Below are 24,784 nucleotides of genomic sequence, written 5' to 3' on the forward strand. Positions count from 1 at the left end.
TTTAGGAGGCTGAGATCTGAGGATCTCAGTTCAAAGTCAGCCCAGCATGAAAGTCTATGAGACTCTTAACTCTAGTTAACCACCAGAAAACTGGAAGTGGCGCTGTAGTTCAAAGTGGTAGGGCCCTAGACTTGAGCTGAAGAGCTCAGGGACAGCGCTCAGGCCCTGAGTTCATGCCTCATGACTGATGAAAATCAATAAATAAATATCTCGTTGTAGAACATTTCCTTCAGAACCATCGGTGCTACTGTTGGCTGATCTCTATTACCAGAGATTATCCTTTTGTGGCTGCAAAGGACCACTTTCTGAGGAAGCTTTAATGGAATTATTTCCCAAGTTACAAACAAACATTTCAACCGGAGTATCCAAGGTAATAGCATTTTCTTTTGTTTCTGTGTGACTGCTAATAGTCATCAGAGCTCCTTCATCAGAATGCACTATTGGCCAGGCAGCAAGGTGACAATAATCTGTCTCAGAAACAAACAAGAAGACAAAAAATGTCCAGGAGTGTGGCTTAAGTGGTGGAGTGCTTGCTAAACAAGAATGTTGCCATGCATTTAAGCACCAGGAATATGAAAGAGAGTGGGAGGAGAAGCAGGGGAGGAGAGGAGAGGGGAGAAAAATGGGGAGGAGAGGAAAGGAAAAAAAATGCTAATGTGGGACAATAATGCCTAAAGCAGAAATTAAATTGATTTCTGCAGAACTGGTTAGGGAGATTAATAAAATCACAAATTCTGGGTCCTTATTCCCAAAGATTCTAATTCAGTAGTGTTATAATCCCTCTCAGTGATTCTGCTGCTCAAGTTTATGAAAATAGAGAACAGAAGTACTGATTTCAATTACACTATAGGCCCAGTCAGCTCCTTGCACATCCTTAGAGATACTGACAGTGTCACACTTCAAAGAAACAATATGGTGGTTGGGCAGACTTACCCGTTCAGTCTAGTCTGATCATGAACCTATGTATTATAAGGGTTGGTTGGTATTTAATATGAGTAAGAAGTAAAATAGGCATGTGTTCTCTCTTTAGGTGTTAACCTTTTTTAAAATCAATTTCTTCTTCCATTTAAACTATGTAGCTTGATATGTATCTTTTGCTTTGTCTAGATTCGTCTTTTGACAATAAGGATCTTGAACCATTTTGATATTCAGCTTCCAACTCTGATGGAGGTAATTTAACTGAATCTTTTTTTTTTTATTATTGTCAGTCCTGGGCAGGGCCTGAGCACTGTCCTCGAGGTTTCTCAAGGCTAGAGCTGTACCACTTGAGCCACAGCACCACTTCCGTCTTTTCTATGTATGTGGTACCAAGGAATTGAGCCCAGGTCTTCATGCATGCCAGGCAAGCCCTCTACCACTGAGTCAAACTCCCAGCCCTAACTGAATTATTTTTAAAGATATAATTTAACAAATATATTTAATTTCTAAAATGATACCTTTGCCAAAAACTAGAGCTGATATAAATAACAAAAATTAATAGGTTTTTAAATTGCCACTTCTTACAACAGCATTACAAATCTACAGATAAATGCTGGTTACACTTGTAATCTTGCTACTCAGTAAACTGAGATCTGAGGATCACAGCTCAAGCCAGACCAGGCAGAAAAGGCTCCAGTTTAACCAGTAAAAAGAACCCAGAAGGGCAGCTGTGGCTCAAGTGATAGAGTGCTGTCCTTAAGCAAAAGAATAGCACCCAGGCCCCAGTTCAAACCCCAGGATTGGCACCAAAAAAAAAATCCTACAGATAATTAGTGAATAGTTTTGTTTTGTTTTGTGTGTGTGTGTGTGTGTGTGTGTACACGTGCATGCGCACACTCGCGTGCAGATATTATGGGACTTTTCCGTACCGATTTCTCTGGGTATACCTCATTTCCTGTGAAGTTTGAGAGGTATCCCACAGTTAAAAATACAGTACCCATTAAAAATAACCGGTGCCAGTGGCTCATACCTGTAATTCTAGCTATGCAGGAGGCTGAGATCTGAGGATTGCAGTTTGAAGCCTGTCCAGGCTAGTCCATGAGATTCTTATTTCCAATAAATTACTAAGAAAAAGCTGGAATTGGCACTATGGTAGAGCACTGGCCTTAAGGACACAGTGCCTACCTCCTAAGTTTAAGACCTGGGACTGACAGTAATAGTAATAATAATAATAAATACCTTTGCCAATTTTCTGCTGGTGGATAGTCAGTTTTCATCAACCTTCTTTTGTACTTAATGTAAGGATTTCTTTGTGTGTGTGTCAGTGTCAGTCGTGGAACATGAACTCTTCTGGGCCTGGGCATTGGCCCTGAGTTCTTGAGCTTAAGGCCACTTCCAGTTCTCTGGTGATTAATTGGAGATAAGAGACTCATGGACTTTTTGTGCCCAGGCTGTCTTTGGGCTGGCTTTAAACCACTATCCTCAGATCTCAGCCTCCTGAGTAGCTAGGATTATAGGCGTGAGCCACCTCACTGGACCAGGACTTATTTCTGTAATGCAAATTACTATTTGTAGAACTCAGAAAATCATAGTATATATACCTTTTTATTTCATTAGATGTTGGCACTCATTTTGAATCACTTTGAAAATTTCTGCTTACTTTTCATTTCTGTGCTAAGCATTGAAATCTGAGTTATCTACCAAAAAGTAAATGGTGTAGCCAGGTGCCAATGGCTCACACCTGTAATTCTAGCAACTCAGGAGACTGACATCTGAGCATCATGGTTCAAAGCCATCCTGGGCAGGGAAGTCTATGAGACTCTTATCTCCATTTAGCCACCAGAAAAGTGGAATTGGAGCTGTGGCTCAAAGTGGTAGAGCGCCTGCCTTGAGTGAAAAGCTCAGGGAAAGTGCCCAGACCTTGAGTTCAAGCCCTGTGAACAACAACAAAAAGTAAATGGTGCACCAAAGAAAAATGAATTTAAAACAACAGCAAAGCCAGGCACAGTGGCTACTCAGGAGGCTGAGATCTGAGGATCAAGGTTCAAAGCCAGCCTGGACACTAAAGTCCGTGAGACTCTTACCTTGAATTAACCACTAGAAAACTGGAAGTGGGGCTGTGGTTCCAGGGGTATGGCAGTAGCCTTGAGCTAAGGAGCTCAGGGACAACACTCAGGCCCAGAGTTCAAGCTCCACAATCGACTGAAAAGAACAGCAGCAAGAAGTCCTATATTCTTTATGGAGAGGCGCATTATTGACCTTCATCTGGGCTCTGTTTGTACAGGGTGATGATGATGGTCTGTCAGAGCGCCAGTCAGCCTTCGCCATATTACGCCAGGCCGAACTTGTTCCAGCAACTGTGAGTGATTACAGGGAGAAGCTGCTGCATTTGCGGAAACTGAGGCATGATGTTGTGCAGACTGCTCTTCCTCAGGGACCCTTACAGGAGGTAAAGCAGTGCTCTGAATAGTGCTCTGTTTTCTGCTGCTGCTGCTGCTTCCTTTGTTCTCATTCATAGCTGGGGAAATATACTAAAGGAGTTCATACACTCTGCTTCATCCTTCCATCTATCCATTCTGTTCACGAGCTATACTGAGGTTTGAACTTAGGACTTTGTGCTTGTTAGACGGCCCTCCAGCAGTTGAGTTACGACTCTAGTCTGGTCATTTTTGACATAGGGTCATATTTTATTCAAGCTGACATGGACTTCAAAACCTATTTTATTCTCAAACAACAGGTACATACTGTTATGCTCCGCTTTTTGTCTTGAAGTGGGGGTCTTAAGAACTTTTTGGTCTGGGCTAGAGTTAAACTGTGATTCTCCTGATTAGCCTCTCATGTATCTGGGATGACAGCATACGGTACTCCTCTGCACCCAGCTATTGCTTCAGATAATCATGTGAACTTTTTACCTGGGCTGCCTGAAACCGTAATTCTCCCAATCTCTGCCTACAGAGTAGCTAAGATTATAAACATGAGTCTATAATGTTAGAATTGTGTGATTATAGACACGGTACCACCTTGACCTACCCTAAAGTTAATCTTTCAGCAAACATTGATTACCTATAACTGAGTGATTGTGTTATAAGAACCTAGTTTCTACGTTTCAGTCAGAGAAATTCTCTCTACCAACTTCATAATCATCTTTTATGACATTTATTTGAAAAAGAAATTACTATTATATATATATCAGCATCCCAGAGTAATAATATGATTGCCCTTCTAGACGATGCCACCTAATATAGGGAGCTGTTGGTAATAATGAGTATTATTCTAAAAGGGGATTAAAAAACCAGATGCACATAATCCTGTCTGCTCCAGAGGCAGAGACTAAGAAGATCTCAGTTGGAGGCCAGCCTGGGCAAAAAATAGACTTGGACTTAGTGTCACATAACCTGTCATCCCTGCTATAGAGGAAACATAAATGGGATTGTGGTGCTGGCCAACCCAGTCATGAATGACACACTGTTTCAAAAATAAGCAAAGCAGTTGGGGGTGGGGAAGGAATGTAGTCATGAGATTCAATGCCTATCCTACACAATTAAATTCAAGCTAGGTGTGGTGGCTCACACCTGTAATCCTAGCTACTCAGGAGGCAGAGATCTGATGATCAAGGTTCACAGCCAGCCCAGGCACCAAAGAAGCTGAGACTCTTATCTCCAATTAACCTCTAGAAAATTGGAAGTGGGGCTTGGCTTAAGGGTAGGATGGTATCCTTGAGCTGAAGAACTCAGCAACAGTGCCCAGGCCCAGGGGTAGAGCAATAGCCTTGAGCTGAAGAGCTCTTAGAGAGATCCAGCCCCAAGCCCCACAAAATAAAAACAAAGCAATTCATTGACTGGGAGGATTGGGGTGGGTGGGGAGAATGATGAAGGGGTAACGTTGATCAAGTTGCATTTTATCCATAAACTGTCCCGACAGCTCCTTTATACAGCTAGAGAGACAGGGGCAGGGCGTTGGGGGGATTGGGAGGAAGGAGGAAGAAGGGAGAGAGAGAGGGAGGGAGGGAAGGAGAGAGGGAAGGAAGGAAAAGAGAGGAGAGAGTGCCAAATCAAAAAGGGCTGGAGGCATGACTCAAGTGATAGAGCATGTCTGGTTTTTTTTCTATTGAAACTTACCATCCATTAATAAGAAACTGTCTGTCTTATAATTTCAGGTCCCACTTCGTTATTTGTTAGGCATGTTATATGTCAACTTCAGTGCTCTGTGGGATCCTGTTATTGAACTCATAAGGTGAGCATGGTTAAATGGTTGAAGCAGTTACAATTTAAGTGGTACAAAGTAAGGACCCAGGGTTATAGTCATAATGTGACTTAGACAAATGGTTGTATGCGGTACTTATAAATATCACAATTCCTTTGTGGAACAAGAGGATAGCATCAATTTTTTTTTTCTTTCCAGGATGTCTAGTTTTTTTTTGTTGTTGTTGTTGTTTTTAATAATTGAAACATTGTATGTATCTTACTGTGTACATTGAAATAACTTTAAGGACTTTTATATGATACTTTTATATCATTTAAAATGTTTATAGTTTTTTTAAAGGATTATTAAAATGACCACCTACTTTTATTTAAATACATGTTCATTGGTCCATCTCTTAAAAATTAAATTAGTTAAAGAACATTTCAAAACTTTACTGTCCACTGTAAAAATCCTTTTAGCTTTAACAAAGGACTTGAGTAGTCCCATAGAAAACATGTATATATGGCCTACATATAAAAATAGTCTTGTTTGGGGGGCTGGGAGTTTGGCCTAGTGGTAGAATGCTTGCCTAGCATGCATGAAGACGCAGGTTTGATTCCTTGGTACCACATACATAGAAAAAAGCCAGAAGTGATGGCTCAAGTGGTAGAGCTCTAGCCTTGAGAAAGTCCAAGGACAGTGCTTATGCCCTGAGCTCAAGCCCAGGACTGGCAAAGAAAAAAAAAAAAAAGTCCTTTAACCGGGCAAGGTGGCTCACCTATAATCCTAGCTACTCAGGACACTTAGATCTGAGGATCAAGGTTCAAAGCTATCTCAATACTAAAGGACCTGGTAGCCTTGAGCTGAAGTGTTTAGGGACACAGCCCAGGCAGGCTCCAGCCCCATGACCCACCAAAAAAAAAAAATAGTTCTTTTACAGTCTTCATATTGTCTACTTAACCATTCTTTTTTTCTTTTCTTTTCTCTTTTTTGTGCTAAACCTGGGGCTTGAGCTCACAGTCTGGGTGCTATCGCTAAGCCCCTTTGTTCAAGGCTTGTACTCTGCCACTTGATCCACAGCTTCGGTGGTTAATTGACAATGAGTCTCACAGGCTTTCCTGCTGGGGAATCGTGGTCCTCAGATCTCAGCCTCCTGAATAGCTAGGATTATAGGCATGAGCCACCAATGCCCAGCTGCTTTTGCCTTCTGTCATATTAAAATACGTCTGTGAGGCCTTTGGAAATACTGAGTTTTAGTTCTATTTGTCAGAAGCAAAGTAAACATCATTTCCATTTTATATTCTTCTATTGCCATTCAAACATGAAACCAGTATGGTAAAAACAAGTACCTTCTAACATCAACCATATTTTTTTTCTTGTGCCTTCGGAAGACAGGACAAACCTAGCATGGACGTTATTAAAACTATTGGAGCTTCATGTTTTGAGATAGCATGTTGCTAGGCTATTGACTTTGAACCCATGAATTTTCTAACTCTTGTCTCCCAGGTGTTAGTCATGCTGGGCCTTTAAAGGTTGTCTATAGTGGGTGGACTGTCATCCTGTTGGGCACATCTTTATGTTTGGAAACTTGTTAAAGCATAAACATATAATTCATGCCTCATTAAGGTTTATGCAGAGTTTTAGAGAATTAATGGCAAAAAAAAAACATTAAAAAAGTTCATATTGTTGTTTAAATACCAAGCCGTGCAAACATAATGCAGTTCACCTCATCTTGCCTTGTTAAGTTCTGAAATGTGTTCTTCAAGCCCACGAATGTTTATTTTGCCTTTGTCATAGTAAGTGTATTTACTGAAAGGAAGTCTACATTTTTAAGTTAACTTTGAACAAAACAACTTTTCAGGGGCCGGGAGTTTGGCCTAGTGGTTAAAGTGCTTGCCTAGCATGCGCGAAGACCCGGGTTCGATTCCTTGGTACCACATACATACAAAAAAAAAAAAAAAGCTGGAAGTGGTGCTGAGGCTCAAGTGGTAGAGCTCTAGCCTTGAGAAAGTCCAAGGACAGTGCTCAGGCCCTGAGCTCAAGCCCAGGACTGGCAAAAAAAACAACTTTTCAGAGACCTTCTTCTTTCCTCAATGGGCCATGCGTCCTATGTCCTATAGTGTTCTTCATTTCTGTGATTGTGTCTTTCAAAATAATCTTGAATCACCCTATAATCCTTCTTGCCTCTGTTAGTTTTCAGACAGGTATCACAGTCTTGTTTAGAACCAGCCTCAGACTGAGTCACTTTCTTATGTTACCTAAGTAGCTGGAATTATAGGTGTACACCACCAGGTTCAGCTTTTTGGTTGAAGTTAGGTTTTTTAGTGTTGAGCTGAGATCTTGTTAATAATCTTTTTGCTAATGTTTTGGCCCATAACTGATCCTTATGATCTCTGTCTCCTCAGTAGCTGGAGTTTAAGATGTGAACCTTATGTCTGGTCCTTGATTGATTGATTTATGCATTTGTTGCTGGTCCATGATCTTGAACTCAGGGTCTGAGAGATAAGAATCTCACAGAGCAGAGTTCTAGTGGCTCATGCCTATAATCTCAGCTACTCAGTAAGCTGAGATCTGAGGATCGGGGTTCAAAGCCAGCCCTCGCAGCAAAGTTCTTGAGACTCTTTATCTCCAGTTAATCACAGAAAAAGCTGGAAGTGGTGCTGTGGCTCAGATGTTAGAGTGCTAGCCTTGAGCAAAAGGGCTTATGGACAGAACCTATGCTCAGGTTCTAGCAAAAAAAAAAAAAAAGTCTCATAGACTTTTCCTGCCTAGGTAGGCTTTGAACTGTGATCCATACATCTCAGTCACCAGAGTAGTAAGATTATAAGTGTGAACTCCTAGCATCCAACTTAATTTCATTTTTTAAAAGATACATTAGTTATGAAAACATTGTGTTGAAACTCATTATTTTGTACAGTTACCATGCAAATAATTTGTTTTAAGGCTGGCACTAGTGGCTCACTTAGGTAGCAGAAATTGGGAAATTTAATACCAGCCTAAGCAAAAATTTGCAAAACTCTATCTCAGTCAATACCTCTATTTGTTTTGTATTTGTTTTTGTTCTTGTTTTTTTTGGTTTTGTTTTTGCCATTCATGGGGCTTGAACTCAGGCCTGGGCACTGTCCCTGAGCTTCTTTCGCTCAAGGCTACCACTTGAGCCACAGTACCACTTCTGGCTTTTTCTATGTATATGAAACTTAGGACTTGAACCCATGACTTCATACATGCTAGGCAAGCACTCTACCACTAAGCCACATTCCCAGCCCCCTGCATATAGTTTTATGTATCTGTCATCCTAGGTACTTGGGAGGCAGACATCAGTAAGATTGCAGTTCCAGCCTACCCAAAAACGTTCGTGAAACCCTGAATGTACTTTTGTATACCTGTCATTGCCACATAAAATAGGAGGATTGAAGTCTAGGTTAGACTGGGCATGATTGACCATAACTCAAAAACAGGGAAAGGAAAAGGGCTGAAGTTGTCTCTCAAGCAGTAGATCTCTGCCTAGTAAGCTATAAGCTCTGAAATTTGTTTTAATATAATTTTATTGCTATCATTAAGGTGTTATATGGAAGGATTATCATTTTCTAAGTCAGGTAATAAGTATATTTTATTCCTTTCTTTCTTTTATTTATTTATTTATTTTTTGCCAGTCGGGAGGTACTGAACTCGGGCCTGAGTACTGTCCTTGGGCCTTCTCAAGGCTAGAACTGTACCACTTGAGCCACAGCACCACTTCCAGCTTTTTTTCTATGTATGTGGTACCGAGGATTCAAACACAGGTCTTCATGCCTGCTAGGCAAGCACTCTTTTTTTTTTTTTTTGCCAGTCCTGGGCTTGAGCTCAGGGCCTGAGCACTGTCCTTGGACTTTCTCAAGGCTAGAGGTCTACCACTTGAGCCTCAGCACCACTTCCGGCTTTTTTGTACGTATGTGGTACCAAGGAATCGAACCCGGGTCTTCATGCATGCTAGGCAAGCACTCTTACCACTAGGCCAAATGAGTACATTTCTTTTTGCACAGTGCCATCCCTTCCTTGGTAAGCCCTGAGTTTTAAAAATACCCTTTAGTCTTTTAGGATTATAAAAATAATTTGTGCAGTACAGGCATTTTGAAAAAATACAAAAAAAGTGTAAGTTAAAGACCACATTGAGGGCTAATAAGGGCTAATTGTACCCTTTTCCTTTACCCCTTATTTTGTGACCTTTTCTCCTAGTTCTCATGCCCATGAAATGGAAAATAAGCAGTTTTGGAAAGTCTACTATGAACATCTAGATAAAGCAGCTACACATGCTGGTATGTAAGGGGTAGGGCTGGGAGGGAAAGAGAAAGTGTCAGTGTTTCATTTTTACTACCTAAATACCTTGTGTGAAATCAGGAAACAATGGGGAGCTGTGTTACCCTTAATAACCTTGCAGTGTGACTTGTTTTCCTTATGGTACTAGAAAGAAATGTCTGCTCTCTGGTGATAACTTTTTTTCCCTCTTGTAGAGAAAGAACTGCAAAAGGATGTTGGAGATGAGGAGAAGTCCACTGGGGATGAAAGCTGGGAGCAGACCCAGGAAGGAGATGTTGGAGCTCTTTACCAGCAGCAGTTAGCATTGAAAACCGACTGTCAGGAAAGACTGGACCATACCAACTTTCGATTTTTGCTTTGGCGTGCTCTGACAAAATTCCCAGAGAGAGTAGAACCGCGATCCAGGGAGCTTTCCCCACTCTTCTTGAGATTTATCAAGTACGTATTCTTAGGAATATGTCCCCCTTAGGGTGTGAGGAGGGAGTGGTAAAAACTGTTAACCTCCCATATTAGCTGAGTTCTTCATATGTTTGCATGTCTTCATAAGCACTGGCTGGGATGGGGAGTTTGGCCTAGTGGTAGAGTGCTTGCCTAGCATGCACGGAGACCCAGGGTTCAATTCCTCAGTACCACATACACAGAAATAGCTGGAAGTGGTGCTGTGGCTCAAGTGGTAGAGCTGATTTTAGTCTTGAGAAAAAAGCCTAAGGACAGTGCTCAGGCCCCAAGTTCAAGCCCCAGGCTGGCAAAAAAAAAAAAAAAATGCACTGCCTCTGTTGGTAACAACTAACTAAACTACTTTTATTCATGATTTAATTATATCAATGAAAACACTAATGGTGCTAATAAAAATATCCCAGGTTACCTAGAATGAAAGGCTATGTAGAGTTTGATCAGTGTCTTCTTGTTCTTTATTTTACAGCCAGTCTAGTTACCCAACTATAACTACTGGCAAAAAAAATAAAAAAGACAAACTTGCTTCACTTGCTTATTCTCACAAAAAGGGGGCTTAGTTTATTTATTTATTGCCAGCCCTGGGGCTTGAACTTCTTTTTCCAGTATATTCTTAGCATCTTCGTTGAAAAGTCAGTTGGTCATAGATGTGTGGGTTTACTTGTAGGGTCTTCTGCTCTAGTGGTCTATGTGTCTGATTTTATATCAGCATCATCTTATTTAGATCAGTATAACTATGTAGTATGTTTTAAAGTTATGCAGTAAATGCCTCCAGCTTTGCTTTTTGCAAGGACACCTTCAGGAGTAGACTGTATCTTGAAGAACAGGCTGGCATAATCCTATACTTTTATTTAATTAATTAATTAATTAATTATTGTTGGGGTGAGGTATAGGGGCTACATTTGCATTTGTAAGGTAATGAGTATATTACTTCTTGAACATTGTTACCCTTTCCCATCTAATACTTTTAATAGTATAAAATAATCCATCTCTGTTTACTTATGATGCTAAAGATAAGGAGATAAGATTTCAGTTCAGTATAAAATCAAGACTTCAGATCTTCAATAATGTACCAGTAGTTCTGTAAGAAGTCAGCAGTTCACTTGTCCATGTTGTACTCAATACTAGTTTAAGAAGTTGGACTAAGGTGTCTCTATAGTGTCCCTTCCCTGTGTGATTCTGTGTACACCTTTCTCACCAATAGAATTAGGTTCTTTCCACTTAGCATGCACTCCTCATCTGTGTCCTTGTCCTGTCCTTCTCTTCTGTTACAGCCACGAGTATTACCCAGCAGATCTGCAAGTTGCTCCAACCCAGGATCTTCGGAGAAAAGGCAGAGGGATCACAGCAGAAGAAACTGAAGAGGAACCTACTGAGGGGAATGATGAGGAGTTGGAGGAGGAGGAGGCAGGGTCTCCAGAAGAACCCTCACAAAAGAAAAAGACAAGAAGAGCTGCAGCAAAGTGAGTTCACCATTGCCAACTGATCACAGGTCTCTAGTTATAGGAACAAAAGAAGATTTCTTGGCCTCAGTGGGAAGTAGCCTTACATAAGATGAACTGTTCATAATTATTCACATAAACTCTGTATCTGCCTGGGGTTTTCTTTAACAACCCAAACAAAGCTATCAAATGTTCAGAGTTGGCTATTCTGATATAATTAGGCCCTAGGACATAAGAACTGGTTCTAAGGTGACATGACACTTAAGAGACAGTAGGCTGGGAGCAGTGGCTCACACCTATAATCCTAGCTGCTCAGGAGGCTGAGATCTGAGGATCACGGTTCAAAGCCAGCTCAGGTATTAAAGTCCATGAGACTCCTATCTCCAATTAACTACCGGAAAAGTGGAAGTGGCTCTGAGGCTCAAGGGCTAGGGTGGTAGCCTTGAGCCTCAGAGCTCAGGGACAGCGCCCAGCCAAGGGGTAGGGCAGTTGCCTTGAGCTGAAGAGCTTAGCGGCAGCACTCAGGCTCAGAGTTCAAGCCCCAGGATCGACAGAGAGAGGTGAGGTGGGTGGGGGGGCAGAGACAGGAGATCCAGGATTACACATGTCAGTTTACTGGACTTCATTGGGGCCATGTGTCAATCATAACTCCCCATTAACTTGTCTCCTTCATTCCTAGTTATATCTGCCTCTTTTCAGCCCATGGCCTCTTGAATAAGTTCTCACACAATGGGCCTGGGTTATTTTGGGATCAATTATTTATTCCATTGTTTTGAGTGCCTTTTGCTAAGTGCTGGTTGAGTAATGAGTTATGAGCTAGTGGCTCATGCCTGTAATCATGGTTCAAGGCCAATTCAGTCATGAAAGTCCATGAGATTCTTATCTTTAATTAACCACAAAAAACCAGAAGTGATGCTATGGCTCAAGTGGTAGAGTGATAGCCTTGAACTGAAGAGCTTAAGGACAGTGCCCAGGGCCAGAGTTCAAGCCTTACATCCGACCAAAAAGTAAAAACAAAAACATGAGTTGTGCACAGAATCTGTAATGTAGGACTTACAATCAAAGGCATTGTATAATTTTTCATATGTTTTATATATATATATATATATATTTAAAGCGGTTATGGAAGCCCTCTAAAGAATTATTTGCTTCTATACAAAGACCCAAGGAGGCCTCTGTAAAAGTAAGAGGACATGTTTGATGCTAAAGATGAGTGTTTGCCAGTCTTGGACAGGGAAGGGCTTATTTACCAACAGATAGAAATGGTGTGCAGTGCCCAGGGCCTAGAAAGGTCTTGGCCCAACTGCCTATAACTACTCCTCTGCCTCTGTCTTTTACTGTTTAGCCACAGAAAATTAGAATTGGAAGAACCTTTGAGGTAGCTCCTTTTTATTATAGCTCTCTTGAAAGATTGTATTGGAGCTCATTCTGCTGCATACTCTCTGACCTTTGCTGTTTTCTTTCTCACCTCTGGGTCATTACAGTTGTGTGTCAGGGAAACACATAATGGAATAGTTCTTCTCTTATAAATAAGCGTGTCAGCACTTCACCTTGGACTTATTTCCTACTGGTTACTTTTTTCTTTTTCTTTTGTACCTTCTGGTTCTTTTGGTTACTCATTTACCTATATAATTAAAAGCTTAAAAAAAAAAGAAAATGTGATCACGCTTTTAGGAGCTGGTCTACCTAACTTGAAGATTGCCTAAATTAAAGTCTCTGAGGTCCACTTAGTGGGTAATACTTTCTTATTTTAAAACATAGATGTCATTAGTTTGGTATTTCAACCTAAAACAGCGGTTGATTTATCCAGTCTGCAACTGTACCAAGCACCTTTTGCTAAGTAGTGCACTTCAATAATTAATTGTGCACAGTATCTACAATGTAGAGGTTGCAGTCAGAAGCCTGGTGCAGTAATTTATTGCTGAAAGAGTTACTTGTTTCTACCACAGAAGTGCAGGGAAACCTTTGTTCAAGGGAGATGAGAATTGGCTGGTCTTGGACAGGGGAGCTGATGGAAACAGAGTCCAAAGCCCAGGGCCTGGAAAGGTCATGGCCAAGCTACCAGCAACTAGTTCTTTACCTCTTACAGCTCTGAACATTCTGTCCCCTACTACGTTAAAACAAAGGTTGCTATTTCCTCGTAAGTATCTCTCTAGTGATTTTCATTGGCATAAAACCTAGAAAAAAGAATAGTCTGGGCTGGGAATGTGGCTTAGAGGTAGACAGCTTACCTAACATGCATGAAGCCCTGGGTTCAGTTTCTCAGTCCCACATATACAGAAAAAGCCAAAAGTGGCACTGTAGCTCAAGTGGTAGAGCGCTATCCTTGAGCAAAAGAAAAGAAGCCAGAAGTAAGTGGTGTTGTTGTGACTTAAGAGGTAAACACTAGTCTTGAGAAAGTTCAAGGACAGTGCCCAGGTCTGAGGTCAAGCCCCAGGATTGGCAAAAAAAAAAAAAAAAAGTGCTTATAAATATTAGAGAAATAATTAGACATTTAATAGGCAATTTAAAATTTTAAGAGCTAGAGAAGTCACCATTTCTGGCTTATTTTTTCTATGCTAATTAATAGAGTTTTCACTCATATTTAATCCTCACCAACAAAACTCCCGGGAAGTTCTGTCTTTATAAAAATACAGAAGGGGAGATCCTAGCACATTTAGTAGCTTTCTTCTAAGTCCTAAGTGCAGCCTGTTTCTGCCTCTCCCCACTTCTCACTTCTCATGCTCAGATAAGCAAATAAAACTGCTTGAATTCTGACTTTTTTTTCTTGAGGTTGTAATACATCTTAGAGATGATGCACAGAGAGAAAGAGTTTTCTCAAAGTAATTTTAACTTCGGCAAGCGTCTGTGGACTGGGAAGTTGGGCAGGTTGATTCAGTCTTCTCTGTTCAGTGGGTGATGTCATTTGCTCTGTCTTTGTGTTTAATGTTCAATCTCAGAATATGGCTGTTCTTTCTCCTTCATGGTCATTAAGAGCCATTGCTGCCTCACCCTGGACCTCTTTTTCCTAACCTAGGTATCTTTGTTATGTGAAAGGAAAAAAGGATGGATGGAGGGGAGGCAGGGAGGATAAAATCTGTGCAACAGAGAATCTATTGGTCAGAGAGGGTAAAATTGTGAGTAATAACATTTTGATATACTCCAGTCTTTAATTTTGTAATACTCATTTTGTTTTGTTTAGGCAATTAATTGCTCATTTGCAAGTTTTCTCTAAATTTTCAAACCCACGGTCCTTATATTTGGAGTCCAAATTGTATGAGTTGTATCTTCAGGTAAGTAAATTAATTTTTTAGCTTAGTAGTTTCTCTAAACTTACCATTTTTCTAACCAATGTAACTTTCAGATGATTTCAACAGTTATTTCTTGAATAAGGCCTGTATCAACTTTTTTTTTTTTTTTTTTTTTTGGTCAGTCATGGGTCTTGAACTCTGGGCTTGGGTGTTGTCCCTGGGCTCTTCAGCTCAAGGCTACCCCTTTACCCCTTGAGCCACAGTATCACTTCCACTGATTTTCTGGTAGTTAATTGGAGATAAGAGTCTCATGGACTTTTGTGCCCACACTGCCTTTGAACCTTGATCCTCAGATCTCAGCCTCCTGAGTAGCTAGGATTATAGGTGTGAGCTACCAGCACCCGGCTTTTCCGGTTTTTGTTTGTTTGTTTTGTTTTTGTTGTTGTTGTTATAAGAAGAAACAGAGCACAGAGAGGTTAGCCAGTGTGTCCAGTCACACACAGCAGGAGAGTCAGATGTTGGACCCAGCCTTGTGGGTTTGTAGGCATCTCATTTTCTATTACCTTAACAAACTTGTTTTTCTTTTGGTTGTGAGGCTGGAACTCAGGGTGTGGGCACTTTTCCTGAGCTCTTTTGCTCAAGGCTGGCACTGTACCATTTGAGCCACACTCCACTTCTGGTTTTCTTCTGGTTAATTGGAAGTAATAGTCTCAGGGACTTTCCTGCCTGGGTTGGCTCTGAACCACAATCCTCAGATCTCAGCTACCTAAGTAGCTAGGATTATAGGTGTGTGCCCCTTGCACCCAGTTTAAGATAACATTTTAAATTATACTAATTTCATTAATTTTAAGGCATTTTGGAGGTATCTGAATGTTCACCAGCTGTATTAAAAATGAGACTAGTAAAATATGAGTTTGCATTATAGAGTACTAGCTTTTGGGACAGATTAGGAGTTGTACAAAATAGAACTAACTCCCTTTCCCTTCTAGTTAGTTTAGTTTTCATGGAAAGCTAGGGTTTCAGGATCTGTTGATGAAGTAAAATCAGATAATTGTCTGAAGTAATCACAGTAGTTCCAGGAAAGATCACAGAAAAAGGTATTGTCAGCAGATGAAGAAGTGGATCTCATTCTACATTTTATTGTGTTTTTGAGGAACTTAATCATGTCACCGGAATTTACTTCTGTTCGTCCCATTGAGATAGGCCTTCTTTATGAAGCTGGAGCTTGAAAGTCTGTTGTCATAAGAAACAAAGATCTCAATTTATGCACCAGAAAAGCTCTGAGTTGAAGTTTTTTTCCTGGTGTTATATAGATTATTAACTGTATAGTACAGAGCTTTTCCTTATCATGTGACTAGCACATGATGGTTTAAGTCTAGATTCACATGGAGAATTGAAACCAAAATTTCACTTTTTTTTTCTTAAAAAAAAAAAAAAGCCGGGTGCAGTGGCTTCTGCCTGTAATCCTAACTACTCAGGAGGTTGAGATCTGAGGATCGAGGTTCAAAGCCAGCCCGGGCACAAAAGGACCTGAGACTCTTATCTCTAGTTAACCTCTAGAAAATGGGAAGTGGGGCTTGGCTCTAGGGTACAGTGGTAGCCTTGAGCTGTAGAGCTCAGGGACAACACCCAAGTCCAGGGGTAGGGCGGTAGTCTTAAGCTGAAGAGTTCAGGGACAGTGCCCAAGCTGAGTTCAAGCCCCTTGACCCAACAACAACAAAAAAAAGACAGAGATCCTACTATGTAAAGAATAGGCATGTACCATCATGTCCTGCTCATTTCCATTTTTGGCAGATAATTGTGCATATTCTTCTTTAACACCACACCAGGCTGCCTCAGCAGTCAGCCCTAATCCTTGTGTGGGAATTTATATTTTAGGGAAGTTAATTCAAATTACATAAGCAAATTTCTATCCTACAGTGTGTTACTTTAGTAATTGATTCTATAAACTGTCATTCCTAGTTACTGCTACATCAAGATCAAACAGTACAAAAAATAGCCTTGGATTGCATAATGACATATAGACATCCTCATATCCTCCCTTACAGGTAAGTTACCTAAGGCTAAAGAAATGTCTTGTTTTGTTTGGGGGTTTGTTCTGATATGGTTTTCCTTTTTTGTTTGGGATTGTTTGGTGGGTTTTTGGTTTTGTTTTGTTTTGTGGACCTGGGAAGGAATTGGACCTAGAGACTTGAGTTTGCAAGCTCTCTACTAGTTGATCCACACCTCAAGTTCCTTGTTACTTTGTTACATACAAGTTCCTGTAAGAAAATATCTTGAAGCCTGAAATATTTTCTTCTAAGGTACTCATAGTGCTTTTTAAGGTACAAAATTAAAACTGGATGTTTTTGTTTGTTTTTGCCAGCCCTGGGGGTTGAACTCAGGACCTGGGCACTAGCTCTGAGCTGCTTTTACTTAAGGCTAGCACTCTACCTCCAAACCACATGCCTAGACTGGATGTGTATTTGTTAATAGGTGTTCTCAATTGAAAAGGAAGTAGGAAAAAACAATGTGAAAGTTACATCCTTTTTCCTCAGTAGGGAATGTAACTACTAAGAACTAACTAAAGAAACTTCTGTTGCAAGTACTTATGAATGGCTAAATTATAGACTAAATTTAATCCCTTCTAATTTATTTTACCTTTTGAAATTGAATGGTATTTTGAGGCTTTATAGCTTGTAGCCACATGTTATTTTAGTTGTAATTATTCACTGCATGTATTACTCTTTTAAATAGTACTATGGACTGGTTCTGGTTCTGTTTTAAAGGGAGAACTTACAAAGGCTGCTTGAAGACAGAAGCTTTAAAGAAGAGATAGTGCATTTTAGCATTTCAGAAGATAATTCTGTGGTGAAAACAGCCCACCGAGCAGATTTATTTCCAATTCTGATGAGGTATTTAAACTGTTTAAAACTATTTTTAGTTTTTGTTTTGTCTTAAGTTAATCACAAACACAACTGTGCATATATAATATTATAGTTCTTTTCAGGAGTTGTAATGGAGTATTTTGTGGTTTCTTTTGATTGCTCTTTATTTGTCTTTTATTGTCTTTATTTGGATTTTAGGGGAAAACTTTTTTTTTTTTTTTTTGCCAGTCCTGGGGACTGAACTCAGGGCCTGAGCACTGTCCTTGGGCTTTCCTCAAGGCTAGAACTCTACCATTTAAGCCACAGTACTACTTCTGGCTTTTCTATATTTGGGGTACTGAGGAATCAAACCTGGGTCTTGGTGCATGCTAGGCAAGCACTCAAACATTAAGCCAAACTCCTGGCCTAGGGGGAAACAAATTGTAAGTTAGCATATTTTGTTCCTAACACAAAGGAAGGAAGGTCTTAACCATGTTATTATTTTTTCTTAATTTTAATTTTAATTTTTTTGGTCAATCCTAGGGCTTAAATTCAGGGTATGGGCTTGTTTTGCTCAAGGCTAACAAGCTACACTTGAGCCACAGCGCCATTTCCGGCCTTTTCTGTCTATGTGGTACTGAGAAGTGAACTTGTCATTTTAAGAGGAACAAATGATAGCATCTATGTCCAAAGACCAAATTCTGTTATTAAAGTGAAATTTAGGATTTGGGAAAGCTTTTATCTATTCCTATAAAACTTGATAGCTTCTTAGTAACTTGTAAGAGTCAAGGACAAAGGTCAAACTTTACTATCACCAAAGCAAACAAACCAACCCATAAAACAAGGTTTTTTTTTTTTGTAAGGAGGCTGAATAAACAAAGTTTAAGGCTGGAGCATGTCCTAATGGCAGCATGCTCAACTAGCAAGCAGGAAGCTCCGGATTTGACTCTCTCTGGAACTACATACACAGAAAAAGCTGGATGTGGTGCTGTAGCTCAAGTGGCAGAGTGCTAGCCTTGAGCAAAAAGTGCCTAAGGACAATGCCCTGGCCCTGAGTTTAAGCCCCAGGACTGGCAAAAAAAAAAAAAAAATTATAAATTTTTCTTGGCTGGTCAACATTTGATATTTCAGAAATATTTTTTTTGTGTTAGTAGGGCTTAAGCTCTTTTAGTTTTATTCTTTTTTTTTTTTTTTTTTTTTGTCGGTCATGGGTCTTGAACTCTGGGCCGGGGCGCTGAACTCTTCAGTTCAAGGCTACTGCCCTACCCTTTGAGCCACAATGCCATGTCCAGTTTTCTAGTGGTTAATTGGAGATAAGTGTCTCACAGGTTTGAACCACGATCCTCAGATCTCAGCCTCATGAGTAGCTAGGATTATAGGCATTAGCCACCAGTGCCTAGCTCTTCGCTTTCTTTTTTTCTTTCTTTTTTTTTTTAAATTTACCTGTATCTCTCAGATTTTCTTTTTTTCTTTTTTTTTTCAATTATTTTTCTTTTATTTTTTATTGTTTAGGCAATGTAGAGGGGTTGCAGTTACATTCGTCAGGTATAGGTGCATTCTTACACATTGATACCCCTTCTCATGTTTTTGTCCCCCTTCCTCTCCCCCACCCCCCTCCCAATCATCTTGTTTTCCAAGAAAAATATATATTTTTTTTCTTTTTCTTCTTTTGTTTTCTTCTGGTAGTGGAGCTTGGAATCTGGGTTTGGGTGCTGTCCCTGAGCTCTTCAGTTCAAGGCTAGAGCTCTACCACTTTGAGCTATAGCACCACTTTCAGTTTGCTGGTGGTTAATTGGAGGTAAGCGTCTCACTGACTTTTAGTGCCTGGGCTGGCACTGAACTGTGATCCGCAGATCTTAGCCCCTTGAATAGCTAGGATTACAGGCGTTAGCCACCTGGCCTGGCTTCACTATGTTTTTGTTTTTAGTTTGATTAGACTTCTATTTGTCTTGGCCAGTTATGCTTGCTGGGCAGGTGCTCTACACCCAATCCCCAGCATCTGGTATTTCCATATAACTCAGTGAACCAATGCTTTCCAAGGAACTGACGTGGTGCAAAATCAGAGTAAGGAAAAGAGTGCAAAACAGATTTCAGTCCAACAATGTAATAGAGTTTGTAGAGTTTAGGGTTTCAGATGATACATTGTAGCTAGCTACAAATTTTTCCTTAAATTATTATGTCAATATATAATAACTTCATAATTGCTATTTTAAGACTACATACTTTTTTTTGCTGTACTGGGATTTGAACACAGGACCTCACACATGTTAGGTAGCTGCTCTACCACTTGAACCATTCCATCAGTCAATTTGATTGATATTTTAAATGAATTTATAAACCAGTACTGAAAATCTTTTTCAATTTCTAATACAGATAAAACTTACATACTCAGAAGTTCTTTGGGGACTTCTTTGATAGTGTAAAGGGGTCCTATGAGAAATATATGGGAAGATGAAAGGGAAAAAGGATCAAAATTTCAAGCCAAGCTTGGGGGTTTTATAAAAGGAAGATCCTCTCTCAAAAAATAAAAGAAATAAAAATCATCATGTTTTACCAGTCTTTATGCATATATGTTATTTCAGGCATCAGGAGGTTGAGACCAGCCTCAACTGTATAGCAAGAATGTGTCACAAGGGGAGTAAAAAAAAAAAAAAAAAAACTGTAAAATTTTAGTACTAAGTTGCAAGTCTTACCGTGTTAGAAAGTACATTCTCTCATTAGACAATTTAGAATTTCATCAGGAACAGATTTTTAGTTTTACTGGAATGTTAATCATGAACTAAAATGACCATTTTTATTTTACTGTGAGTTGTTTTAGTATATTTCATTAGCTATTCTTTGTTGCATTTCCTGCAACAATTGGTATTTGGTTTCATTGTAAATTCAATTGTAAAACTACATGAGCAAATGATGATATTGATCTACTTGTGTTTATTATGTTCCTTAGTTCTGTTAGCCTATCTAACAGGTAGCTTTCTCTGCCCAGCTGTCTAATTGAAATCTTTCTGATGTCCTTGTTTTCTTTTAGTTTTATCCTTCACTTCCTTTTAACTTCTATACTTTTCCTTTTAGTTGTATCAGACTTCCATTTGACTTGCCAATTTCATTGCTTCTTTTCTCATACATAAAGGTTTTCTGGCCAATGTCTATTTTTTTTCTTCCTGCTTCCTTTTAGCCTTATATGTGTTAAATACCTAATTTCTGTTTTTGTTTTTTCTTGTTTTATGATTGAGCCATTTAAGTTAGTTGAGTTGCAATAGATTTATACACCTAGTTAGATTATATTTTTAGAATCAAAGTACAGCCAATGTTCTTTTGACTTTCAGAATTTTGTATGGAAGAATGAAGAATAAGACTGGCAATAAAACCCAGGGGAAATCTGCCTCGGGCACACGCATGGCCATTGTTCTGCGATTCTTGGCTGGGACCCAACCCCAGGAGGTCCAGATATTCTTAGACCTGTTGTCTGAACCTGTGAAGCACTTCAAGAATGGTAGCTACAGACTTCTTTCTATTCCATGCAGTACAAGTCCAATGTTTGGGGCTGGGTCCCTCTTATCAGCTGCCTTCCATATCAGGCAGAGCACACTTACTGTCTGAGGCTGGGTTCCCCATGCTTCCCTGAGTGTTGAAAGTCATTTCAGTGTTAGGTAATTCCACCTACCCTTGGGGATGGTTGTTTTGACTGAGGGCAGTTCACATTAAACTTGGAATTAGTTGATCTCACATTTGAATCTACAGATTATAAGCCCTTGATTAGAAAATGTGTATTTTGTTGTTACTATACATTTAGGCCATTTGAAAAATAATGAATATTAACTGTGTACTGTTTCTTCTAAGAGATTTAAATCCTATTCTAAAATTAATCTGCCTTGCCATTTACGTATTCATCTATTTAGAATTTGTTGAGTATCTCCTATGCCCAGATACTTTGATAAACTGAAAATTAAAAAGTGTGTATTTATTTTCTCTATCTTCAACCTCATAGTTGAGAAGTAGCTAAAGTAGTGTGATGAGTAATGATGCTGGGCTATGTTCTGGGATGCAGGGTCAGCAAGCACTGTGCTTGATTCTTAGAACAACCACGTGCAGTGTCTTTCCTCGATGGTCTCTTACAAATGAGGACACTGGGCTTACAATGTTAATGGATGGTGGTAGAGTTGGAATTTGAACCCAGACTTTTCTGATTGCGTGCCCCCCCACCCCCAACTCCTTCATTTCTGTCCCACATTGCTTTGCCTTAGCCACTCTTAGAAGTTATATGTTGGATAGCTTTGTGGGGTTTGTTTCCTATTTTTTGTATGGTATTAGATGAGCTGTTAAATAGGTTTTCATTCAGAATATTTTCCTTGGGTAGGAGGTTGGTTGTGAAGGCCCAGGTTTTTACTGTGGATGGCCCCTTATAAAAGAGTAGATAGAAACCATCGTACACAGGTGGACCGTTGAAACGCATGGATCACTAAGTTTATAATCTCAGATGGCTTACGTAAAGCTTACACAATCTGAAGCCAATATTGTGTGAACTGGTGACGAGGGACATTGTCTTATTTATTAACCAAGGACTACAAAAGAAATGGAACAATTTAAGGAACTTACAATATATAGCAAGGCTGGTTTTTTTTTTTTTTTTTTGCATCTGTTGGGCTGAGCATAGCTCAACAAAAGCTAAGCTAAGCTAAGCCAAGCATAAGATATGTAGCAGCTAGACATAGTGGAACACATTTGTAATGCCAGCTACTTAGGATGGCAGAAACAGGAGGATTGCAGTTTGAATCCACCCTGAATAAAGTTTCAAAAACAAGCTGGATATGATGGCACATGTTAATCCCAGCTACCCTGAGGAGGATGTAGAAAGGTCACAGTTCAAAACCAACCCAAGCAAAGTTAGTGTGAGACTATCTGAAAAACAAACTAAAAGCAAAGGATTGGAGATGTTGCTCAAGTGTTAGAGTATTTGTTCATGAGGCCCTGAATTCAAGTCCCAATACTACAGAAATGAATGAATGGATGGATAGCTCTTAGTAACTCAGATTCTCAGGAGTAGTCTTTTGAAAGAAAAAGAAGAATCAATAGAAATTCAACTTAGAGACTTAGTTCTGTGATGCTTTTTATCCTCCTTCATTTTAGTTTCCTCATCTGTAAAGAAGAAATATTATAACTTGATCTAATTCATTGACTAGTAAAGATCAAAAAGAGCTAATATATGACAAAAGTGTATTGTTGCCTATAAAATAGAACATTATAGAAATAGAAAATATATTATTGAAAGAAATTGAGCCACTGTTATAAATGCTTGCTCTTTTTTTTCTTTTTTTTTTTTTTGGTCAGTTGTGGGGCTTGAACTCCCAAGCCTCTTTGTGCTCAAGGCTAGCATTCTACCTACCACTTGAGCTACAGTGCTTTCACTTTTTGAGTGATTAATTGGAGATAAGAGACTTACGGGGACTTTTCTGTCTGGGCTGTCTTCGAACTGCAGTTCTCAGATTTTTGCCTCCTGAGTAACTTGGACTATAGACTGGACTCATCAGCACCTGGCTATCAATACTTTCAATAACCTTTCCTTCTGTTACTAGGAGAGTGCCATTCTGCAGTCACTCAAGCTGTAGAAGAATTGGATTTGTCTAAAGTTCTTCCTTTGGGGCGTCAGCATGGCATCTTAAATAGTCTGGAAATTGTGTTGAAGAACATCAGTCATCTAATCAGTGCATATTTACCAAAGATTCTGCAGATACTACTCTGTATGACTGCCACCGCATCACGTATCCTTGACCAACGAGAGAAGGTGAGATAATCTTTCACAGTACATGTGCTCTTTCTAGCCTGAGTCTGGCTTTCTTGGGAATTGGGTTGAAGTTGAGTTACTAGCATCCCTCTAGATTAAATCTCCCTCTTGAGTAATTCTTTTTTTTGAGGGGGGGGGGATCATGGGGTGTGGGTACTGTTTCAGAGCTACTGCCCTATCCCTAGGCCTGGATGTTGTCCCTGTGCTCTTCAGCTCAAGGCTACCGCCCTACCCTTGAGCCAAGCCTCACTTCCCGTTTTCTATGAGTTAATTTGAGATGAGTCTTAGGCACTTTTGTGACCTACTTTTGTGCTGGGCTTTGAACCTTGATCCTCAAATCTCAGCTTCTTGAGTAGCTAGGATTAGTCACATAAGTGACAAAAAATGCAAACTGCATCAAGTGTATGTTTCAAAGGATGTGAAATAACTCATGATAGGTTAGATCTAACCAGTTCTCAGAAACTAAATTAGTGGTGCTGGTGCTGTTGTTTCTTCACTCTCAATTCCAAGAGCCTAGAGATATAGATTCATTTCAGCTATGGTTTCTCCAGAATGTTGAAGAATAAAATGATCACTGTTACCATCATCCTTATTATTTTGAAACAAAGTTTCTTGGAACTCTAAAGAACTTAATTTAAATATTTAAGAATTAAATACTGAGCTGGGCACAGGTGGCTCACATCTGTAATCCTAGGTACTCAGGAGGCTGAGACTTGAGGATCAGAGCACAAAGTCAGCCCAGGCACAAAAGTCCTTGAGACTATTTATCTCCAACCAGAAGTGGCACTGTTGCTTGAAGTGGTAGAGCACTAGCCTGGAGCTGAAGAGCTCAGGGATAGTGCCTATGCCCAGAATTCAAGCCATGAATGAAGAAAGGAAAAGAATTAAATACTGGCCTACAATCAGGGCACTATTTCTCATAGTTAGTCAACAAGACCAATCAGCTGGCTGTTATCTGAATTACGTTCCAGACAACATGCTTGTATTCTGTTGAAGTAGGTATGTGGACAGAAATGGATGCTGTCTTTGAAGTACAGATAATACATGATTTCGGAAGCGAGACCAGTAATAAAGATTTGGCTGTTGACTTTCAGTGAATGGCAAATAAGTATAATTTAAAATTTCATTTGATTAACAGATATTCCCTCTCATGATAAGTGAAAGTTGATGGCCAAAACTTTAGGGTTCTTTTGAGGAGTATGGGTGGGTATAAATCTGCTTATCATGAAATAATTAATGAAAACTCATGGAGGTGGGACTATTCCCTTGTGTTCTAAGCAGAGAGGTTCTAAGAAGGTGGAGATGGCTAGAATACTGTGAGCATAAAGAATTGCATATGATGACGTTCAAGAGTTAGGAAGGGGCTGAGAAAGCAGCTTTAATGGTAGAGCATTTGCTTGGTATGTATAAGACCCACCCAGCACCATCAAAATAAAAGAAGGTGGAAAGTAGAGATTGGTAGTAAAGTACAGATTATGTAGAACCTCACAGGTTTCCATGGGGTATACATTTACTTCTCAGCATGAGAACCTACTCTGCCTCCTAAAAAAATCGCTGAAAGACTTAAAGGAAGGAAGTATACAAAGGCTATTAGATGTTTTTAGAATGCCATTTTGGTTGCTTTGTGCTCTGAGA

The 24,784-nt window shown here is 39.7% G+C and overlaps 1 protein-coding gene across 2 annotated transcripts in view; it reads left to right on the forward strand.

Moving 5' to 3' along the window:
* Utp20 (UTP20 small subunit processome component) overlaps window positions 1–24,784 on the forward strand; it is a 91,753-nt gene that overhangs the window by 24,295 nt on the left and 42,674 nt on the right. For both annotated transcript variants that reach the window (XM_090328495.1, XM_090328496.1), the window contains exons 16-27: window positions 220–370; window positions 1,108–1,170; window positions 3,203–3,367; window positions 5,075–5,151; window positions 9,316–9,395; window positions 9,591–9,834; window positions 11,124–11,312; window positions 14,473–14,563; window positions 16,484–16,569; window positions 17,290–17,415; window positions 20,694–20,860; window positions 22,941–23,149. In XM_090328495.1, the coding sequence (XP_090184621.1) occupies window positions 220–370; window positions 1,108–1,170; window positions 3,203–3,367; window positions 5,075–5,151; window positions 9,316–9,395; window positions 9,591–9,834; window positions 11,124–11,312; window positions 14,473–14,563; window positions 16,484–16,569; window positions 17,290–17,415; window positions 20,694–20,860; window positions 22,941–23,149 (1,648 nt within the window). The remainder of the gene's footprint in view (window positions 1–219; window positions 371–1,107; window positions 1,171–3,202; window positions 3,368–5,074; window positions 5,152–9,315; window positions 9,396–9,590; window positions 9,835–11,123; window positions 11,313–14,472; window positions 14,564–16,483; window positions 16,570–17,289; window positions 17,416–20,693; window positions 20,861–22,940; window positions 23,150–24,784) is intronic.

Source organism: Megascapheus bottae, chromosome 2, assembly GCF_031878675.1.
Source record: "Megascapheus bottae isolate mThoBot1 chromosome 2, mThoBot2.hap1, whole genome shotgun sequence".
NCBI lineage: Eukaryota > Metazoa > Chordata > Mammalia > Rodentia > Geomyidae > Megascapheus > Megascapheus bottae.